The 18,805-nt window shown below is 34.6% G+C and overlaps 1 protein-coding gene across 3 annotated transcripts in view; it reads right to left on the reverse strand.

Annotated features, from left to right (window-relative positions):
* Positions 1-221: 221 nt before the first annotated feature.
* The window catches only part of LOC100452890 (embigin), a 53,591-nt gene continuing 35,007 nt past the window's right edge, over positions 222-18,805 (reverse strand). For 2 of the 3 annotated variants that reach the window (XM_003775588.5, XM_054528628.1), the window contains 7 exons: positions 15,727-15,913; positions 15,408-15,496; positions 10,258-10,385; positions 7,262-7,538; positions 6,379-6,412; positions 3,963-4,017; positions 222-3,349 (listed from right to left, as the gene is read on the reverse strand). In XM_003775588.5, the coding sequence (XP_003775636.2) occupies positions 3,332-3,349; positions 3,963-4,017; positions 6,379-6,412; positions 7,262-7,538; positions 10,258-10,385; positions 15,408-15,496; positions 15,727-15,913 (788 nt within the window). In that variant the 3' untranslated portion in view covers positions 222-3,331. The remainder of the gene's footprint in view (positions 3,350-3,962; positions 4,018-6,378; positions 6,413-7,261; positions 7,539-10,257; positions 10,386-15,407; positions 15,497-15,726; positions 15,914-18,805) is intronic. The other variant, XM_024239936.3, reaches the window with a different exon arrangement.

Raw genomic sequence — 18,805 nt, forward strand, 5'->3', positions numbered from 1 at the left:
AATAAAGGATAAAAATAAGGTTTGCATTTGTACTGTCCATGAAACACGAAGAACAAGGGAAATTTAAATAAGTTGAAAGCAACATAATCTGTGTAATAGTTTAGTAATAGTCTAGGAATTAGAACTCGTTTTGCTCACAAGACGCTAATTCATTATTACAGAAAATATGACTGGACCTTTATACTATTCTATGTGTTTTTCAAAGTAAAACAAGCAAATACTGAAGTTATAAAAGCTTATTTTTCTTTATTAGAATATTTTTTTTCAATTCTGATTTGTCACAATTTAGATTGTTTTTCTAAGAATAAGTAGAAATTTACAAAATTTAATTTTTATTTATACATTCATCCATTCAATACACATTTCAAGACATCTGTATTGCACCCTTTCAGTGGTAGTTACAGGACAAAGAAAATAATCCAAGAGAGAGACCAACAAATGTATATTTATAACACAGAATAATAAACACAAATAAATGTGGAGTTACTTAAGCATGTAAGATGGTACCTGCTCTACTAGGTATGGGGGCTTCTCTAAGACACAAGATCAGATTAAAGTCTTGAAAGATAATCTGGGGTTAGTCAAGCAGGTAGAAGTGTGAAGAGCACTTTCTGAGCGGAATCTCCATGTACCAAGTCTAGTTCAAGAGACTGGATAGAGATTAGCAATTTGGAGAATGCAATATTAAGAAATGGCAAAGGTAAGCCTACAGAGATTCCAAAGTTGCATAGTGAGGTTTGTGTTTGAGAAAGTGGACTCAGGCAGCCATGCAAAAGAGGGATTAATAGAAAAGGAGACTGAGGTAGGAAAATCAAGGCATTAGCTGTTGCAGCTGGTGTGGGCAGAGTTGGGGAGGCAATGGGGTGGATTCATGAGCTATTAAAAAGGTCAAAGGAGCAGGGATTCATGACCCATAAGTATTAATTAATACAGAAGAAGAAAATATCAGAATGAGTTCTAGACCGGGGCCTGAGCAGCTAGATGTTGGGATAATAGCAAAAAGACTGCAAAAGGAGAAGATTTACACTTTGGCAAAAAATGTGTATGAAAGTATCTGGGAATTTTATGCCATCATTAAATCTACTTATTATGCTGAAAATCCTTGTTAGCTGGAAAGACTAAGAGAATTCCCCAAGGTGCCTAATATATAAACTTGGAGTAGTTTTCCTACTTCAGCTTTTATGTGGCTTATTATTTGCAGTCAATTTATAGTTGGTCAGTATTAGTTAATCCATTTATCATCTCTATAAGATTGGTTAATGGAAGCAGATTAAAATCCAACAGTGGTAATTTTCTAGAAGTCCTCTAGAGAGACTACAAAAAGCCAAAAATCAACTTTAATTTTTGAGCACTTTTCCTATTTGAGGTTACTGAAATAAATTGTCTTTGCTAGAAAAAAATAAACAGTATTGCCAATTAAAAATTCAATTTACTATAGAAATATTTCTGATTATTTTACCTTTGGGAAGCAATGCTTCTTGCTTGAAAATTGTATCAGCCTCAATGGTTAGTGGTGGTAAAATGGAAGAATGCATACTGCACATGGGCTACACATTTGTTTCCTTGTGTTCTATATTCCCAGTCACAAATATATTGCTTTGAATTGTATTTAATCAAACAGCAGATTTGACTAATATTTCCCTGAATTCAAATAGTTTAGATTAATTAAGCTAACTGATTGGTTATCTACCATTATATAGATATTACCCAAGTAATGTTGTCAAAATAATAATTAATTAAACTAAAATAAATGTATGGCCCTGAGACCAGAATAAAATGAAAACCAAGAATAAAATAAAGTTTGCCATTACTGGGATGTATTCAAGTTCAGCAAACTTATATGTGTAGTTAAGATGCTTTACAACAAAATATTGCATTTTGTTATAGCAACAAAGTATTGAGCAGCTTCCAAGTCACTACCTTATGTGTATTATTCATACTAGTAATACTGGTAAACATTAGCAATATAATTTTCACTACCAAAATTTTATTATATTTTTCTTAGCCAATACATGGAGCACATTTTTATAAAGTATTTCTTTTCAAATAATTGAATTCCTCTTCCCCAACCTTTAAATCCCCTAGTCGCCAAGAATCTTGGGTTCCACACCACCACTTTTTCCTTCTGTTCTTAAACTTGTTGCCCTATGAGCAGTGGGACACTGCACCCACCAGCTCCAAGGACACATCATGGTCATTTACGTTATCTAGTATCCTGTGGCATGATTTTAGTATTTCATTCAAGCACTGACAACTTTTCATGTCGATTCAGATTTTATAAGATTTGATTACAGTGAGTTTATAAAATATTTCAGTTATATATGCAATAGAAACGAAGTATCCTATTTTTGAAGGTAAGCCTAAGGCATTCACAGCAATAAAAAAGAAGTACTTTAGTACTTCTGGACTTCAGTCAAGGGAATTATTATTGTAAAGCACTAATAATGCAGGTTTAGATATTTAACCAGCCATGGATACCAGGAAGCCAGGTGTTAAATCAAAGACAACAGGAAACCATGAGCCACAAAAGCATCAGTATAGCAGTGTTTTAAGTATTACAACTATACAGACCTGCACCCCAAAACATAAACAATGGTGTACCTTATGAAGTTCAAAACCCTACTTAAAGACTAAGAAGCACTTTAGCCTGGTGGGGAAAGCAGTGGTTATGAGTGGAATAAAGACTGGAAAATTTGCTTTTGTAGTGCAGAGCTTTAGAGCAAGCACAGTTTTATTTATCTGCCTTAAACCAATATTTCCGGATAAAAGGTATGTTTTTACTAGTGGAGATTGTAGAATAACTATCATTAGCAAAGGCAGAAAGTATTCATTTCAACTTAGTAAAGACGTATTTTTTCACTATCACAGAAAGATGACCTTTACATAAAAATTGTTACATATACTTCCATAGATACTAATAGTAAGCATGATTTTTTTAAAAAATAACTTTCTAAGACAAATGACAAAGGCTTTTTCATGAATTCTTTGGTTATAAACAGGTTTTGAGTGATTTTTGTTCTATGAAATATTAAGTGATTCTGCTGGTATCTGTTCTGTGTGTCCTTTGAAGACCAGAATATAATTAATTTTATTCTGGTCTAACATATTTATTCTGATTTACATTGCTTTTATGTAACATAATTACAGAAAGAAAATATACCTTTAGATCTGAGATAGCATACATCGTTGATGAAGCTCCTGCTGAGCATGTTGCATAAGCTTTTCATCCTTCTAAAACTAAAAACTCAGAGGCTCTTAACAGGAAGGATAAACAAAGCTGAAATATGAACTCTGTATATCTTCCAATGATTCTTGACATGATGTTTTGTATTCACTGGCCCAGAGACTCCTGAGTTAAATAAAGCATAATCAAATATAATTAGTATGTTCTGGTTATTTTACAGTAACTTACTATCACTTTAGCAAAGCAAAAAATACTGGGAAGCGAGGGATCCAATCTACTGCCAAAACAAAGAGCTCCTACTGTAATGTTGATGAACTAAAAATTTTGAATCTAATCAGCAAAGAAAGTTAGCTTATATGCATAAGTTTACACCCCCAAATATATGGGAGTATATGAAACTAAAATAACAGAAAATCCAGAAAATTTGAGAGGAAAACAAATAAAACTACATGAAAAACTGTAAAAGAAACTAGTCCATGGTGATAAAATAAAATATGTAGTCCATGGTGATAAAATAAAATAAGATAAAATAAAATCTTTTGCACAAAAGATTTACTTCTAGATTGGTTGCTATGTGTCCTCTGGTGGAAAAGGAAAGTATTTATTTTTGTATAACTATACTGTATATTTTCCCCTATAATAGTGTAAACAAGCATATTTGAGCACATCATAAATGACCAGATCTTCTATGGAACTAAAAAAAAGTAACTGATTAATAGATAGCCTATGTATATTGAATTTTACCTTTTATTTGGAATATCATTCAGAAGTAACTTACATTTTTTCTATGCCTGGGGACATTATTTTCTATACCATTGCTATCATCTGATTTCCTGTATAGAAAACAAAAAAGAAAATTACTAAATGCTTATATTATATAAAATTAAATCAGAACATCACTGATATGGCTATCAGGTTAAAATGTAAAATGTCAATACAGACAGAATTCTTTCTTCCTAAAAATGTTTTACTTATAATGTTGAATTTATTTTTATGGCATTGCTTGAAGAGGAGCTGTTACCACAAATGATAGTGACAAAGGCTTGTTGATTTTATGCACAGGGAGAATTGCTTCTCCCCAAGCATAAGTGAGGACTTGGGTGTAAAGACCATAACTTATGTGTGGTTTTGGAAACATGCAAGCTAATAGCCAATTAGGAGGTCAGCCAACATGTGTGATATTGGTGCTATACATTTGTATGCTTATTACACTGAAATAGAGGTTAACAATGGTTCTTTTTCCACCCAAAGTTTATCAGAGCAGGACTACAAATGTGGGCCTCAGATTCTAAAGATTGACGAAAACTAAAATAACCAGTATGCATAATGAATACCTTGCCCTTCAAGGTCTTGGGGGCAGGCTTCAATTATCACATCATAATGCATATCATAAGACAGTGTTACTTATAATTAACTGATAATATTTTCTAAAAAAAAGAAATCCCACCTGAGTGCTTTTTTCTTTTGTGTGTACTCTTCAAAAGCAGAATAATGGTCACTAAGAAAACACCTCAGCAACTATTGCAAGAAATGGTTTGAGGGGCACCAAAAAGCTCATTGTTCTGAATGAGTTCAAGTGCCCTTGATATTTGTATACAATCTAAAGATAGTGAAATAACCTAAAGAAAAACTAAACACCTTCAGTGATCCTTATGGTGCTGTACAAGATGAGCAAAATGATGTACATTAACCTAATTTTCAGAAAAATAATTCATCTTTTACACTATAGATTGAATCCATTTTACACTGTTCAGAAGTAATGGTCCATTCCACACTGTTCTGGCACCATCCGTTCAGAGTGTGTTTTAAATCAGAATGCAACTTCCAAATGTGAGCTCAGAGGAATGGTTAGAGACAGTGGGAGGCAGAGCTCGGAGAATAGAGGAATCCGAGCAAGGTTCTGTTTTCAAATATGTCAATGACTGTCACGTTTGTTATATGATGCTAAGAACAAGAAAAAGGCCAATACATGGAAATAGGAAAGATTAGAAGTTCAAATCAACATAAATAAGACGTCTACATTCTCCAGAAAGAGAAGGGATTCCCTTGGGAGAGATACAATTCCCTTCCAACTATGGGAGTCTGTGATTCTAAGACAACACTGCTTTTCTCTATCTGGTGTTATAGGATTTCTGATGTAGTTATTTTGTGCCCTTAACTTGGAAGCTCATATCATATTGTTTTATTTTACCAGCCTATGTGAACAGAGTGAACATGATTATTTGAATAATGTCTACAAACATCTAAATGACAACTGTCTGCTCCACTCCCGCTATCCGTGCCTATAACACTCACTCCATAGAGCTCCTGTTGGCTGATAAACTCTAAGTGCCATTTTGTGTTAGTTATACTTGCTCAGGCCTTCCACTTCTCAGGTTTCTTGCAGCAACTTTAATCTAGCCTCGTTTTCCTGGCCCCCAGCCCTTGGCTCTATTGCTCAGGCTTTAATCCCAGTCTTAGACACCTCTGTCACTAGCCTCCATACTCAGTTCTCTGGCTTGGAGGAATTCGGAACTCGCATCTTTGCCAAACTAAATTACATCCCTGGTGATTTTATTTCCAGACCTCCTCATGCTTAACTCTAAACAAAGGCTGTGTAAGAGAACCTGTGACACAATTTGTGTTCTCTGAATAATAACTAATAGAATTCTAGGCCAGTGATTTTCAACAGACAGAGGATCAAAACCATTTGTAGATGTTTTCAAGAAATACAGATGCCACAGACCCAACCCAAGAGGTTCTGATCCAGGAGATTCAGCAAGGTCTGAGCAACTGTATTTTTAAAGAGACACTTAAGTGATCAAAAATTGCCAGGCTTGATAACTACTGCTTTAAAAAAATAATATTAAATACTTCCTGATGGTTACTGCACACCTTCTGTGCACCATAACCTATGCTATGCATTTACACATATATAATATTCATTCCATCCAACAACCTCATATGGTGAGTGCTATTATTAAATCCATTTTGTAGAGAAGAAAGCTGAAGTACAGAGAAGTGCAGGTAGTAAGTGATGAAGAAGAATTCTCACGCAGGCAGGCAGACTTGGAATGCCACTTTCCACCGCCACGTGGACATATACAGAAAATACTCCTCTGCCTTTTTTCCCCCAACTGCAAACATTTCATTCAATTTTATATTTCCCCGTATTTCACTCAAGTGAAAATTAATCTGTAAAAAATAATACTTACAGCTGTTCAATCTGCTCAAATTCTTTCCCCTCATCTGTGTAACAAAGGAAGAATTTGACTATGAAGTTGGTTTGTCATTTTTATGGAACATATATGCTCAATTAAACCTCCTTCCTAAGTAAGAAAGTACTATGCTGTTTCTCTTGTTTGGAATGAAGGAGAGACATGCTACCTTAAACACCTACACCTCCTTTATCTGCACTACAGACCTTATCTGCATTTCTGATCAAACATAGTTTAGTGGCCTGATATTTTCAAAAACATGACTGCTTAGTTTGTCATTATTTAAATAATTAAAAATTTAGTATAAAATCAGGAAAGAATACAGGATGTAAGGTCAATTTTCTCAAGGATTACTGCTTTATCAACCTGTAACCCATCAGGCACAGGCTGCAAAAATAGGAAATGACAGGATGGTCTCTCTTTAATGAGAACTCTGGAATGGTTAATAAAATTTTTTTTAAATGATAATCTAAGTGAAAGAAAAATTATTTCTTTGAGACTTTTTATATTAAGCTATCATAGATTTTCCTAATATTCCAGTGCCAGAATACCTACCACCTAATTGGTACTTAGGTACCAGTAGCACCAAAAAAAAAGGTGGGGGCTTGGGGGGGGTGGGGAAGAGAAAGAAAAAAGGCATTTTTAATACTAAGTTTTTTCAGGAATTGAAACAGGAAGACCATTGGTATGTTTCCAGCTCACTGTCACCATTGTTGTAAACCTAAATACTGTTCCAAATAAGAAAATGAAGATTTTCCCCAAAAATCCTAAAGTCATTGCAATGTATCAAATCATAATCCATATCATAAGTAAATTATACTTATAATTAACTGATAATACTTTCTAAAAAAAAAAAAACAACAAAAAAAAGAAATCCCACCTGAGTGCTTCTTTTTCTTTTGTGTGTACTTTTCACAAAGCAGAATGGTGGCCACTACAAGAACCACCTCAGCCACTATTGCAAGAAATGGTTTCAGGGGCACCAAATAGCTCAGCACCACAAGCTCAATGTGTTCTTCACTCTCGCCTAATTGGAATAGTGCATGGCACCAGTAAGATCCTCCATCTTCCTCCAAAAGTTGTGTTATCTTCAGCTTTGTTTCATTAGCATATGTTCCATTGATCACATATTTATTCATTTGAACACCAACAGGAACCTAATATGAGGAGATATTAAAATCCATTCCAATCATAGTACATAAAAGATACATGATATAGTTTTTCAGTGAAAGCTATTAGATAATGCCAACAACATTGCTTACTAGAGAAAGGCATATTAAAATTTGTGAGAGGTTATCTATAACAGACTTAAGTCTTATCAGAGTTTGATCTCCCAGGGAGCAAACAAAGAAAAAAATGTATACATTGCTATAAGGACTTAGCACTGAATGTTTAAAACTACAAAGAAGCAAATAGGTCATCATGGCTAAGTATTATAGAAGAATTAAAAACAGAAAAATCCCAGTCATCTGAGTCTCACATTCCTATCCTTGCCTAGTGCTTTAGTCAAAGTACTTTTTCCTTCACAAGCACAGGCACATATTCAAACAACTACCACCCTGGAAGCTACTATTTCTGATCATTTCTATAAAGGAAAATCGCTCACTCAGACAACGTGATTTCCCCAGGCTAGAAATGAAGATGAAACTTTCAGGCCTTTGGAGCTGATGTAGATAGAATGGAGGGCACCCTCTGTGAGCCTCGGATCCGAAGTGAACTGCACACCTTCCGTCTTTTCATATCTGAATTTCTTTCTCTCAGATAAGCTGGCTTCTAAGATTTGCAGGGTTTTCCACAGCCTCACAAGGTGCCATACTAAGCTATTTGGGGCTGTTTTATTTAATCTATTTAAATTAAATTTTATTCCCAAGCCATTTGATGCTTTCCCTGCTCCATCACTCAACCGCACTATTCAATAAATGCTAATCTGCATACAAATATTCTCAGAGCTTATCCAAGGAAGAACTATCTGTGAGTATATTATTTGTGCAAAAAAAAAATTACAGCAACCTGGCACCATGTGCACAACACTGCCTGGAATGTTTGGTACCGATTGGTCAGAGCTAATCAATCAATTTTAATAAGTACCCAGCTGATTCTGATGCACATGGTTGGTCTACATTTTGAAAAGGCATTTCTGCTCAAGTTTTGACCTGCGCCCTGTTCCCCAAACTTTTCTCACACCCTAATACAACTCATGCTTAGAGTCCAATTAAGAGGCTAATGACTAGTATAGCAATGGACAAAAGCACCAGTACGTCTAAAATGACATTTTCAACATCTGATATAATTAGATGAAGTCTAATGTTTTTCACGTATTGTTGTACCACATACACATCAATAAATAAAGCTGTGTATTTCAAATACCACAGTTGACATTTGTTTTTACAAAATTATACTTTTTAAAAAAAAATTACATATACACAATGATTGCCTTTCCTCATCATCCATCAGAAGACAAGCAGGAGTAGGAATGGCTTCAGTCTGCATCTATGGGATTTGGTTGGAACTATTTCATTGAAAAACTAACCTGTTAGCACAGAGTAAGTCACATTCCCTTCTGAGTCATCTGTCATCCTTCAATAGTCTATAATAACGCCAATTTTGTCTAAGAAGGAATTTAATATTTCATTGTAACATCTACACTGTCTCATATGTTCCTTCTACAATTATAGCTTGCCTTTAACAGGACTTTAATTGTAATGCTTATTAGTGCCAGGGCAAAGGAAAGGTGTCTCCTAAAGGACAATATCCTAAATTTTCCTGCCATTAGAGGCTATTTGGGGAAAAGAAAGGAAATCAGGAATTATTTATAAAATACTCATGTTTTTCTTAATATCAGCTATTTGAATAGCGATTTCTCTTAGTAAAAAAGCAATTAAAAGTATTGGCTTCTCTCAGGTAGCTTGAAAAAGCCAATGACACTTACTGATAGAACCTAAGAGGTAAGATTAAGTTACAAAGTTTTCATTATTTTCTCAAATAGTGCCATTATTTTGCATTCTATCACAGATGTTTCAGGAGACAGAAGCCCAAAAAGGTGTCTAGCATTTTTTCTATTACTTTCATGGAATGATTTTTAAAAAGAGTATTTTCTAATGGGGTTATTTCTAAACTAGGAAACTATACACAAAATGTAATTTCTTTTCAAAGAATGTAATTAAATTGTTAAACCTAAAAAACAAAGTACCAGCTAATGAAACGTTAAGAGTATCTTCATATGTATAATGTAAACATGCCAAAAACCATCAAATGACAACTCCGTTTGTCACTGCTCTTTCTTTTTTTTTTTTCATTTGAATTAGTGTTATTTAATGAAATTCTTCTTGGTTTTATTTAATTTTGATATATCATTTATTCATTTGGTTATTCAGCAAATTTTGTTGAGCATATACTATATGCTAGGCACCTTTCTGTGCATGGGGATTGCAATTTTAAACAAAACAAAAATTTTTCACTGCCCTCATAAACATTCTAGTAGTTGATGTGGGAAGGTAGATAATCAATTAGACACAGTAAATGAAATTTAAAAGTATACTTATCAAGTAACAATTCCTTGGAGAAACGAAAAATGCAGAGCATAGTAATGGTCTTGAGGTATGTGGCTGGAACAAGGTTGCTCTTTAAATGGTGTTGTCAAAGTCAGACTTTACAAAAGGGTGAGATTTGAGCAAAGACTTGAAGCAGTGGGAGTGTATGGAGGGGACAAAGGGGCCAGGTGGCTTTCTGCACTGCTCTTTCTTTATGAACATAAGCTAAACAACAAGATAACAAAAGTATAAATCATCTTAGGAATGCTGAGTCTGTTACAATCTTGTTATTTATTAAATAAATGTTTTTTGTTGTTGTTTTCTTCAAATCAAGGAACTATCTTACCTTTACACTCCCATTACTTCTGTACCAGGTCCAATTTAAAGGAAAACAATTTTGACATTTACATGTCAAGACAGTAGAATCCCCTACGTAAGAGATCAATGGCTTGTTTTTCCCATGAAGTTCAGGGACTGAGAATAAAATAGAGAAATGTATGTTACTGAAAGAATTTAGGTAAAGGAAATGTATTAAATGTGCAGATATTGTCTCCTTTCATTTTTTCATTACTTTACATACTTTCAGTTATATATAAATGAAGCTAATTTATAGTAGTTAGGGTGTAGTTAGTAGTAATAATAATAGTAGATAGATTCAATATAATTGTCTCCAATGTATAGAAATGGAAGGTCTTCTATTATTGAGCCAAACAACAAAAGTATTGTTCCTTTTTGGATAAGTTACATGTTTTGGGTAAGAAAGAGCCTTCATGTTTTCAAACCCCTGTTCTTTCTTCCCGTCTACTAAGCTACCTTAGAGTAATTATTTTCTTCAAAGTTTTGACCTCAGGTAGCATTTGAGTGAGAAGATAAAATTTCCAGGATAGGAAATCTTTAGTTGATACTAATTTATGAAAAGCCAGCAAAGAGTTAGAGAAAGTGGGAACAAGGAACAAAGGAAAATTAACAGAAAGAGAACAGCGTAAGAAAGAAAATAAGATTTAAAAATGCTTTTATGCGGTTTTGTAAAAAATATATATATACTAATATCCATTATGATAAATTTCCTAGTCAAGGAAGTTTGAAGTAGATTCCATTAGAAACAGAATACAAATAGGCACTGAATTTCGAAAAAAAAAAATAAGTTTTAAGGATGTAAATAACTTGGTAAAGAATATTAAAAGATAAGAGCATAAACAGTACAATGAAAAGCCTACATGGTGCAATCAGTTCCTTCTGATTGACCTTGAAGGATGTATTATAGAAGGTACACTTACACTGAACATGTAGACTCATCAACTAAGATTATTTTGTTAATTTTTTTCTTTTACTTTTTTGAATTTTAGCAGGTTTTTTGCTTCTTTTGGTTTTATGTGTCTGTGTGTGTGCACATGCATGTATTTGTATGTTTACTTTTTTCATTTATATGTTTAGTTTGCCAGTAGGGAAAGAATGGATGAAATCATGTCAACTAAAGACCTGCAGATAAGCAGAGATCGGAGCTTGGCTAAAATAGGGAATCTTTGCTGAAGCCACAAGGTTTCCTACAACCTGAGAGGAAGAGCAGCCACACTTCCTGAGTTCCATCTGAAGAGGCACAAGATGCATTAGCGCATTACTAGGGCAATGACCTCTACAGCCCTGTTAGGCTCACCTTAAAACAAACGCTGCTTTGGAGTGCAGGCTTTGCATTAGACACTAAGTAGTTAAGGACACAGTTTCCGCTTTCCCAGGTTGTTTATCTCTCAGAGATCCCATTTCTCAATCTCTACACGTTTCTTTCTGGCAATTGAGTCATGCTTTAGCAGGAAAATATGTGTTGAAATAGGTTCAAAATACCAAAATTTACCCACAGGCTAAGAATAAAATGTGGAAGAAAGGTAATTCTTGGGGAAAAACCTGGCAGAATATACACTGCTTTTCAGTATTCCTCGAAGAGCCCCCTGCTTGGGAAGCATACTGGAAGCTGCAAGGGGCTTTTCAAGAAAGTTGAGTATTCTATGAGATTTGATGAGGAACACATGACTATGTTATTGAACCATCCCAACTAAATATTAAGATCAGGCTGTAAATTGCAGGTAGCTGACAATGACTGAGTGATAACATGGAAAAGCTGAAACCAAAATTCTGTTTTCTTGCCGTCTCTTCAGTTTTCTTGATTATCCCCTAGACTAACGACTAAAATACCACAAACCATGCTTTTGTTCTGCTATATGTGGCTAATAACAGCAGTGTGGATTTAAATTTCAAAATGCACTATGTTCAGGGAACATGACATTTGTTTGAACTATTCTGGGGTTTGGGGCCACAGCTTATATTTGGAAATATTTATTAATATAAGGACAGTGCGACAGTATTCTAATGTGCCCTGTTGACCTTTTAAAGACTTTGCATAAAGTAGGATGCATAAGAGTGCTAGGGTTGGAATAAACCAGGTTTGGAGGTGGTGAAATTGCTGATTCAGGCTAGTTTCTAGGAAGATGGGGTTTGGATATACCCAGTGAACGTAACAGCTCTCTGCAGTTGTAAAATTGGAGACTATATTTGTATATTCATGAACTAGAACAAATTGGCCTGAATGTCATACTGGTTCAAAGACTTTTAGGTATCACCAAATTAGGAAAAAAGATTACGCCATGTAGTAAAAGAATGCTAACTATACTTCAACACTGGGATCCAGGGCTGAAGTCCCAGCTGATTCTATTATGCTACCTTTCCATACTTTGAATTTTTAGATACTTCCAGGGGAAGACAGATATTTGAGCTATGACAGGCTTCACTACATTTGGTAGTATCAAAATCTCATCATGACTTCCAAAAAGTTCTTGTTCTTTACCAATTAAATTTCTTCATACTTTCTACTAAGAGATTTTAACATTGATAAATATTATGGAAGCTTTCAGCAACCACTCAGAATATTTGATCCACTACTGAGAAACACTATAGACCATCACTCTTCTTTCTCTTTCTCGGGTGGCAAGTTATCAGCAATGCATTAGCAGTCACAAACTTCCAGTGTACACTTTTGCTGTCTCCTCTGTCCTGGCATCAACAGTGAAACACATAAAGTCATCAGGTTTTTGTGCATTGAACTGATCAGTAATCTTGAGGGCCTTTTACAACCTTGTAGTAGTAAATCAACCAGCACCCATAAAGACAGCAGCAGGGACTTTGCTGATGAATTGTTCTGAAGACTCAGGCTCATGCACTATAGGTGGCTCATGTAGTAAATGGCAGAAAAACTTATCTTTGGCTCAATTTAAAATAGAGAATAAAACAGGCTTTTCATCTACATGCAGTTGTAAGTATTCTAAGAAAAGATAATTATTATTCTTAGGAAAAACCATTAAGTAAACCATATGGAGAAATAATATAATAGGACATTTATAAAAACATACACCATTTTATAAGCCTTTCAGACCTATTAAATAACTATAATATGAATAATGTACAGATGTCTTTAAATACTACTCAAGTAAAATTATTTCTCTAAGCAATATTCAATTTAGATGAATTATAGAGAATTTTTATTTTACCAAGGAAGATTTGAAAGGACCCAACTTATTAATTTTATAAATATCTTCAAGATATAATACATACTTAAAAGTTACGTTAATGTTAAATGGGCATTAAAAACAAATTAGCTAACCTAAACTGCTTCAAGTCAACTAGAAAAGAAAAAAAAGGAAGTATTCAGTGATTCTTTGCTTTCCTTAAAGCCCTGATTTAAATCCTAGGCCTTGGGTCAATGCTGCTGACACCAGCCAAAATCAGCTTAGTTATCTCAAAACAGCTGGAGAATCAAGAGGCCTTCCGTGTAAATACTTGCTATTCAGTGTATCGGTATATTGAAAAGTAAAATGCTCATTAATCTTCACATTAGACACAAGAATGATCACTTCCACATAATGATGTAAGTAATTATCAAAACTAATGAGAAAAAATGTGTTATCTTCAATACTGAAAGCAGGTATTACTAGTATGTATTGTCAGAGCACAATGTCTTAGGAAAAAAAAAAAAAAAGAAAACAGTGTTTAAAGTTGAATATCTTGGGAGCATTTTAAGTCACAAGATTCTGTGAGCATTTCCTCAGAATTTGTAGGCCTTCTTTACATATTTTTTAAAAACTCAATAAAACATGTTCACTGAAATTTTGTGTGTTTAATATTTTTTGCTCATTGGGAAGAAAAAGAAAGAGAAAGGGAGGAAAAAAGGAAGAAAGAGGAAGGAAGGGAAGGAAGGAAATGAACTCAAAAGGTGGGAGGGAAGAAAGGACAGAAAAAAGGAAAGGAAAAGAGAGATTAAGGAAAGAGGAGGGGAAAGGCAGATGGGGCAGGGGAGGGAAAAATGAAATGCGGAAGGAAAAGGAAACTGAAAGGAAATGTATATGGTGTTATCTAGTCCTTCACTAAGTTAAAGTCAAATGGAGGGAAAAAAGAAAGAATATACATGACTAAAATAATCAAAGAATTATACTAGTTTCTGCTTTTGGAGAGACGAAGATATATAAATACAAGAACTTATTATATTCACCACACTGGAACAATTACAAAGCCATAAAAATAAAATGACTGTGAGTGCAGAAGGGATGCAATGAGGGACAAAGGAGTGAACCATTAGATCATGGCAATGGTGAAGCAAGCCGTTCTGCTATTGATGGAGCCTTGAGAATAGCATCCACATTCTGTCACAGCAGACAGTCGGGCTTTAGGAATTTTAGGAAAAGTTACAATTTTCATGTTTCCTAGGAAATTAGTGCAAAGCAGAGTCCAACATAGTTAATATGGCAACAGATTGCATTTCCCAAATACCAGGATGATATTACGGTTCACTAATCACCACAAAATACTGGGTTTTTCATAATGATAATTATCTAACTCTAACAACTAGTCTTTATTATGAGATTGAAACCTCTTGAGTTTTGGTTTAATGATGGTAACAGTAAAATATTTTAATTCGTTGGTTTCCAAGGAAAAGAAATGTGGATGATATTCTGGAGCTTGTATATATTTTTAAACCTCCTTTCTTTGTGAGATAAAAAGTAGGCAACCCTTTGTGCATCTCCATATTATTTTTAAGTTTTATGGATCCTAAAATCCCATGTCCTGGAGCTATGGATATAGAACATCAACCCACACTCTCAGAGGCTGGGACCACAATAACTTAGAAATGTGAAGGACTATTATAAAAGCTATGAATTTAGAGGGATAAATAAAGAAATTCAGGCAACTGATATAATTCACTAATAATGTGGTAGGCTGGCCTTTTGAACTAAAACCTGTGCTTTAAATTGAGGAATAGAAGCAGGAAGGAAGTGGACTTGGGGGATACAAGACCATTTTCAAGGCTGCCTCTTGTGGCTCTGGAAAGCATATGACTTTCTTTCAGCTATATTATGTTTATTACTGTAAAAATAATTTAAAAATTACAGGATTGAGAAATCTAAGAACATAATGCTGAAGTTATTAACTATTCCTCAAGTTATTAATACTGACCTTTGAAATTAAATGTTCCCCTTCGTTCTTTTTCCTCTCGAAAGAAACAAGAATAACTTCCCATTTGTTTGCTATTAATGATGGTGAACCTAAAGATAATTCAAGTTATTAATATAGGCTTAGTTCTCAAAACCTTCTTAATGAAAATGAAAAGAGTCATTAATCAAAATTTAAAAAGAGAAATAATTCTGTAAATATGCAAATTAGAATATTAGCATAACATTCAAGTGGCTGCAGAGCAAACAATGCTCAGTCAGCAAAAGTATTTAGAATTAAGCTACTTTTGGTGAGCAAGGTAGGTTAAAATTTGTATACTCACCTGTATTGGGTATACAAGGTGCTTCCTGTTGCACTGACAAGATAATTATTCTCAAGTTGTTCACCAACTTTTTTCCAAGTCACATTTACGGCATTCAAATCCCCAGATGTTGTGAACTGGCATGTGAGATTTACATCAGAAGGCCTTTCTAAAGTGATATTTTTTTCTATTGGCATACTAGAATGTTCTATTAGCACAAAAGAGGACAAAATGTGAAAGTTATATTCAGAGGAATCTAATATATAAAACCTTTTAAATTATTAACAGTAGTGTTTTATTGACAATTTCTTAATGTAACATTCATTTGAAGAATTATTCCTCTATCAACATAGATGGTTCCCTTTCTTATTCCCTTTTATATGCACACCTAAAGAAAAGTTTTGATCCAACATTAACACAATTAAAAAAAAACTTAAAGCTGTGATAGTTATCTCCTTAAGCTCTGTACTGAGCAGAATATAGGGTAGAGAGTACCCTATAACATGTGCCGTATGCTCTGACAGTGTAAAAACAGCACAACTGTAAATACACACACTCATGGGTGAGAATGGAATGCCTGTTTCAATAATTTTGAGTAATCATGTTGTTGGCAGTTATTATGAGAATGTTTTGTGTGTAACATGGATTTGAGTGATATATTCTAACCATTCCTAGTCTTCTTCAGAACCTGTAGGGACCGGATGTAGACATAGGTACAGGACAGAGAATTTAAATAAGCATCCAGTAGTTCTGAATTTTAACTGAATTTCAGTATCAGTATGAATTCATGAGGTGTTTATCTTTTTTTTTTGACTTTCAAAATAGATATTTATTTTGGATTGATTGATTACCATAAGAACACTTAACATTAGACCTTCCCTCTTAGCAAATTTTTTAAACTTGTACCTAAAAAGTAGTCTGAAAGGTTCTCAATTTCTCTTCCCATCTACAGATGGGAAGAGAAGGAGCTAACCCTTAGAGAAGCTTTAGGGAAGTTGAGGTGTTTATCTTGAAAACAATACACACACACACACCACACACACACACACACACACACACACACACTGAAGGGGTCCAGAATATGCCAGGATAGCATACAAATTATTTTGAGCAGAAGGCATTTGAGTTCCTAAAATAGCTACTCTAAAAGCAGAGCCTTTCAAAGGAACTCCAAAAAACCTCCACTGTCATAAATCCCCTCCCTAGGAGCAATAGGGAGAATGGACTCTTATCACTGAAGATGAGAAATCTTCACACCATACCTAAACAGACACTGTCACAAAACTATCATATCTTCCACCTGTTACCTAAAGGGCTCATTTATCTTTCCTAAAACTCATTTTGTTTTTCCATAAGCAGCCTTTCTCCTCCTCTCCTTACCCTACTAAGATGGTATATAAGCCCCCACTTTTAACTGCCCCTTTGAGCTACATGTTTTTCTAACTTTTGTCCATACATGATTAAATAGGCTTTTTGTTTTGCTAATTCATCTCTTGTCAGTTTAATTCACTGAGCCTGAAATTGTCGAGAATTGTAGAGAAAAGGTTCCTCCCTGACAGTCTGGCAAGGAATATGGAATGGTTAGGACTCCCCACCCTTCCACTCCAACCCCACTTTCAAAGCCTGAGATTTCAGGACCTCTGACCCAGAAGGTAGGTATGAGCTTTTTTTGCTTGCAGTCTGAAAAGTTTTGCCTATTTTATTTCATTAATGTCTTGGTATTTTATGGCATAATTAACATGTTAGTATTATTTTTAAAAGCTACATATCTTTTTATCTCTGTTCTTTTTAAAAAACAGATTTTCTTTCTTGGACTTTCATTCTTTCACATGCACTTCTTTTTTTTATTATACTTTAAGTTTTAGGGTACATGTGCACAACGTGCCGGTTTGTGCAAGGGTGCACTAGAGCAAGAGCAGTAAGAGCCTCTACTTGTCTTTTCTTTCTTCAGTTTAACCCTCAGTTTCCCAACCACTAACTCTCTAACAATACACACACACACACACACACACACACACACACATACTTAAGGAAAACACAAAAAAGTTAACTTTAATTTTGAACAGTGGCAAATAAAGAAAAAATATTAAGCATGTACCTTGTTTGTCCTACACTAACTGTATCACTGGCTAACCAAACAGTAGAGAAAGTAAACGTTCTCTTTATAGAAAAATTCCAGCAAATGAATAAAAAAGAAATCATACAAATATACCATAATGATGCTGCAACCCCTAGTAAATCACGGATCTAGGCATTTTGCATCAACTGCTGCAATAATTTCAAAAACAGAATTATGTCTCTCTTGAGGAAGAATACCCCACTACCTAGGATATAGTCTTGTCAAAAAAGGTGCTGGAGGAGGTTCTTGAAACTGGTTAAGTCTCTGGATCCAATTCCCAGTTTACAGGAAATACAGATTATGGAAGAACACATTAACCTACATTTCATGAAAATAATCAACAAAATCCAGATTCTGGGAAAATTCTACAAAATAAATGATCTGTTTTTTTGTTTTTCTTTCTTTTTTTTTTTTTTTTTTTTTTTGAGATGGAGTTTCATTCTTGTTGCCCAGGCTGGAGTGCAATGGTGCTGTCTCAGCTCAGCTCACTGCAACCTCTACCTCCCGGATTCAAGAGATTCTCCTGTCTCAGCCTCCCAAGTAGCTGGGATTACAGGCGCCTGCCACCATGCCTGGCTAATTTTTTTGTATTTTTAGCAGAGATGGGGTTTCACCATGTTGGCCAGGCTAGTCTCAAACTCCTGACCTCAGGTAATCTGCCTGCCTCAGCCTCCCAAAGTGCTGAGATTACAGGCATGAGCCACCGCACCTGGCCTGGTTTTTTCAATAGATAAATTTTAAGAGGGAGAGAGATGTCTTTGTATTGGACGTCAGTTGCTATGTTTGGGGCACCTGAAGATTATAAGATACTCAAAAAATACCATTAAAAGAAAAGCAAAACTGAACTGTAATATTTAGGGATGCATATCTGGGTAATAAAACAATATAGAAAAGCCAGAAAGTGACTGCATAAAAATCAGAATAGTGGTAATTACTCTTAAGGGGAAGAGAAGGAGTTGTGTTTGGAAGATGGCAGTGCAT

The sequence above is a fragment of the Pongo abelii genome, chromosome 1, assembly GCF_028885655.2.
Source record: "Pongo abelii isolate AG06213 chromosome 1, NHGRI_mPonAbe1-v2.0_pri, whole genome shotgun sequence".
Taxonomy (NCBI): Eukaryota; Metazoa; Chordata; class Mammalia; order Primates; family Hominidae; genus Pongo; species Pongo abelii.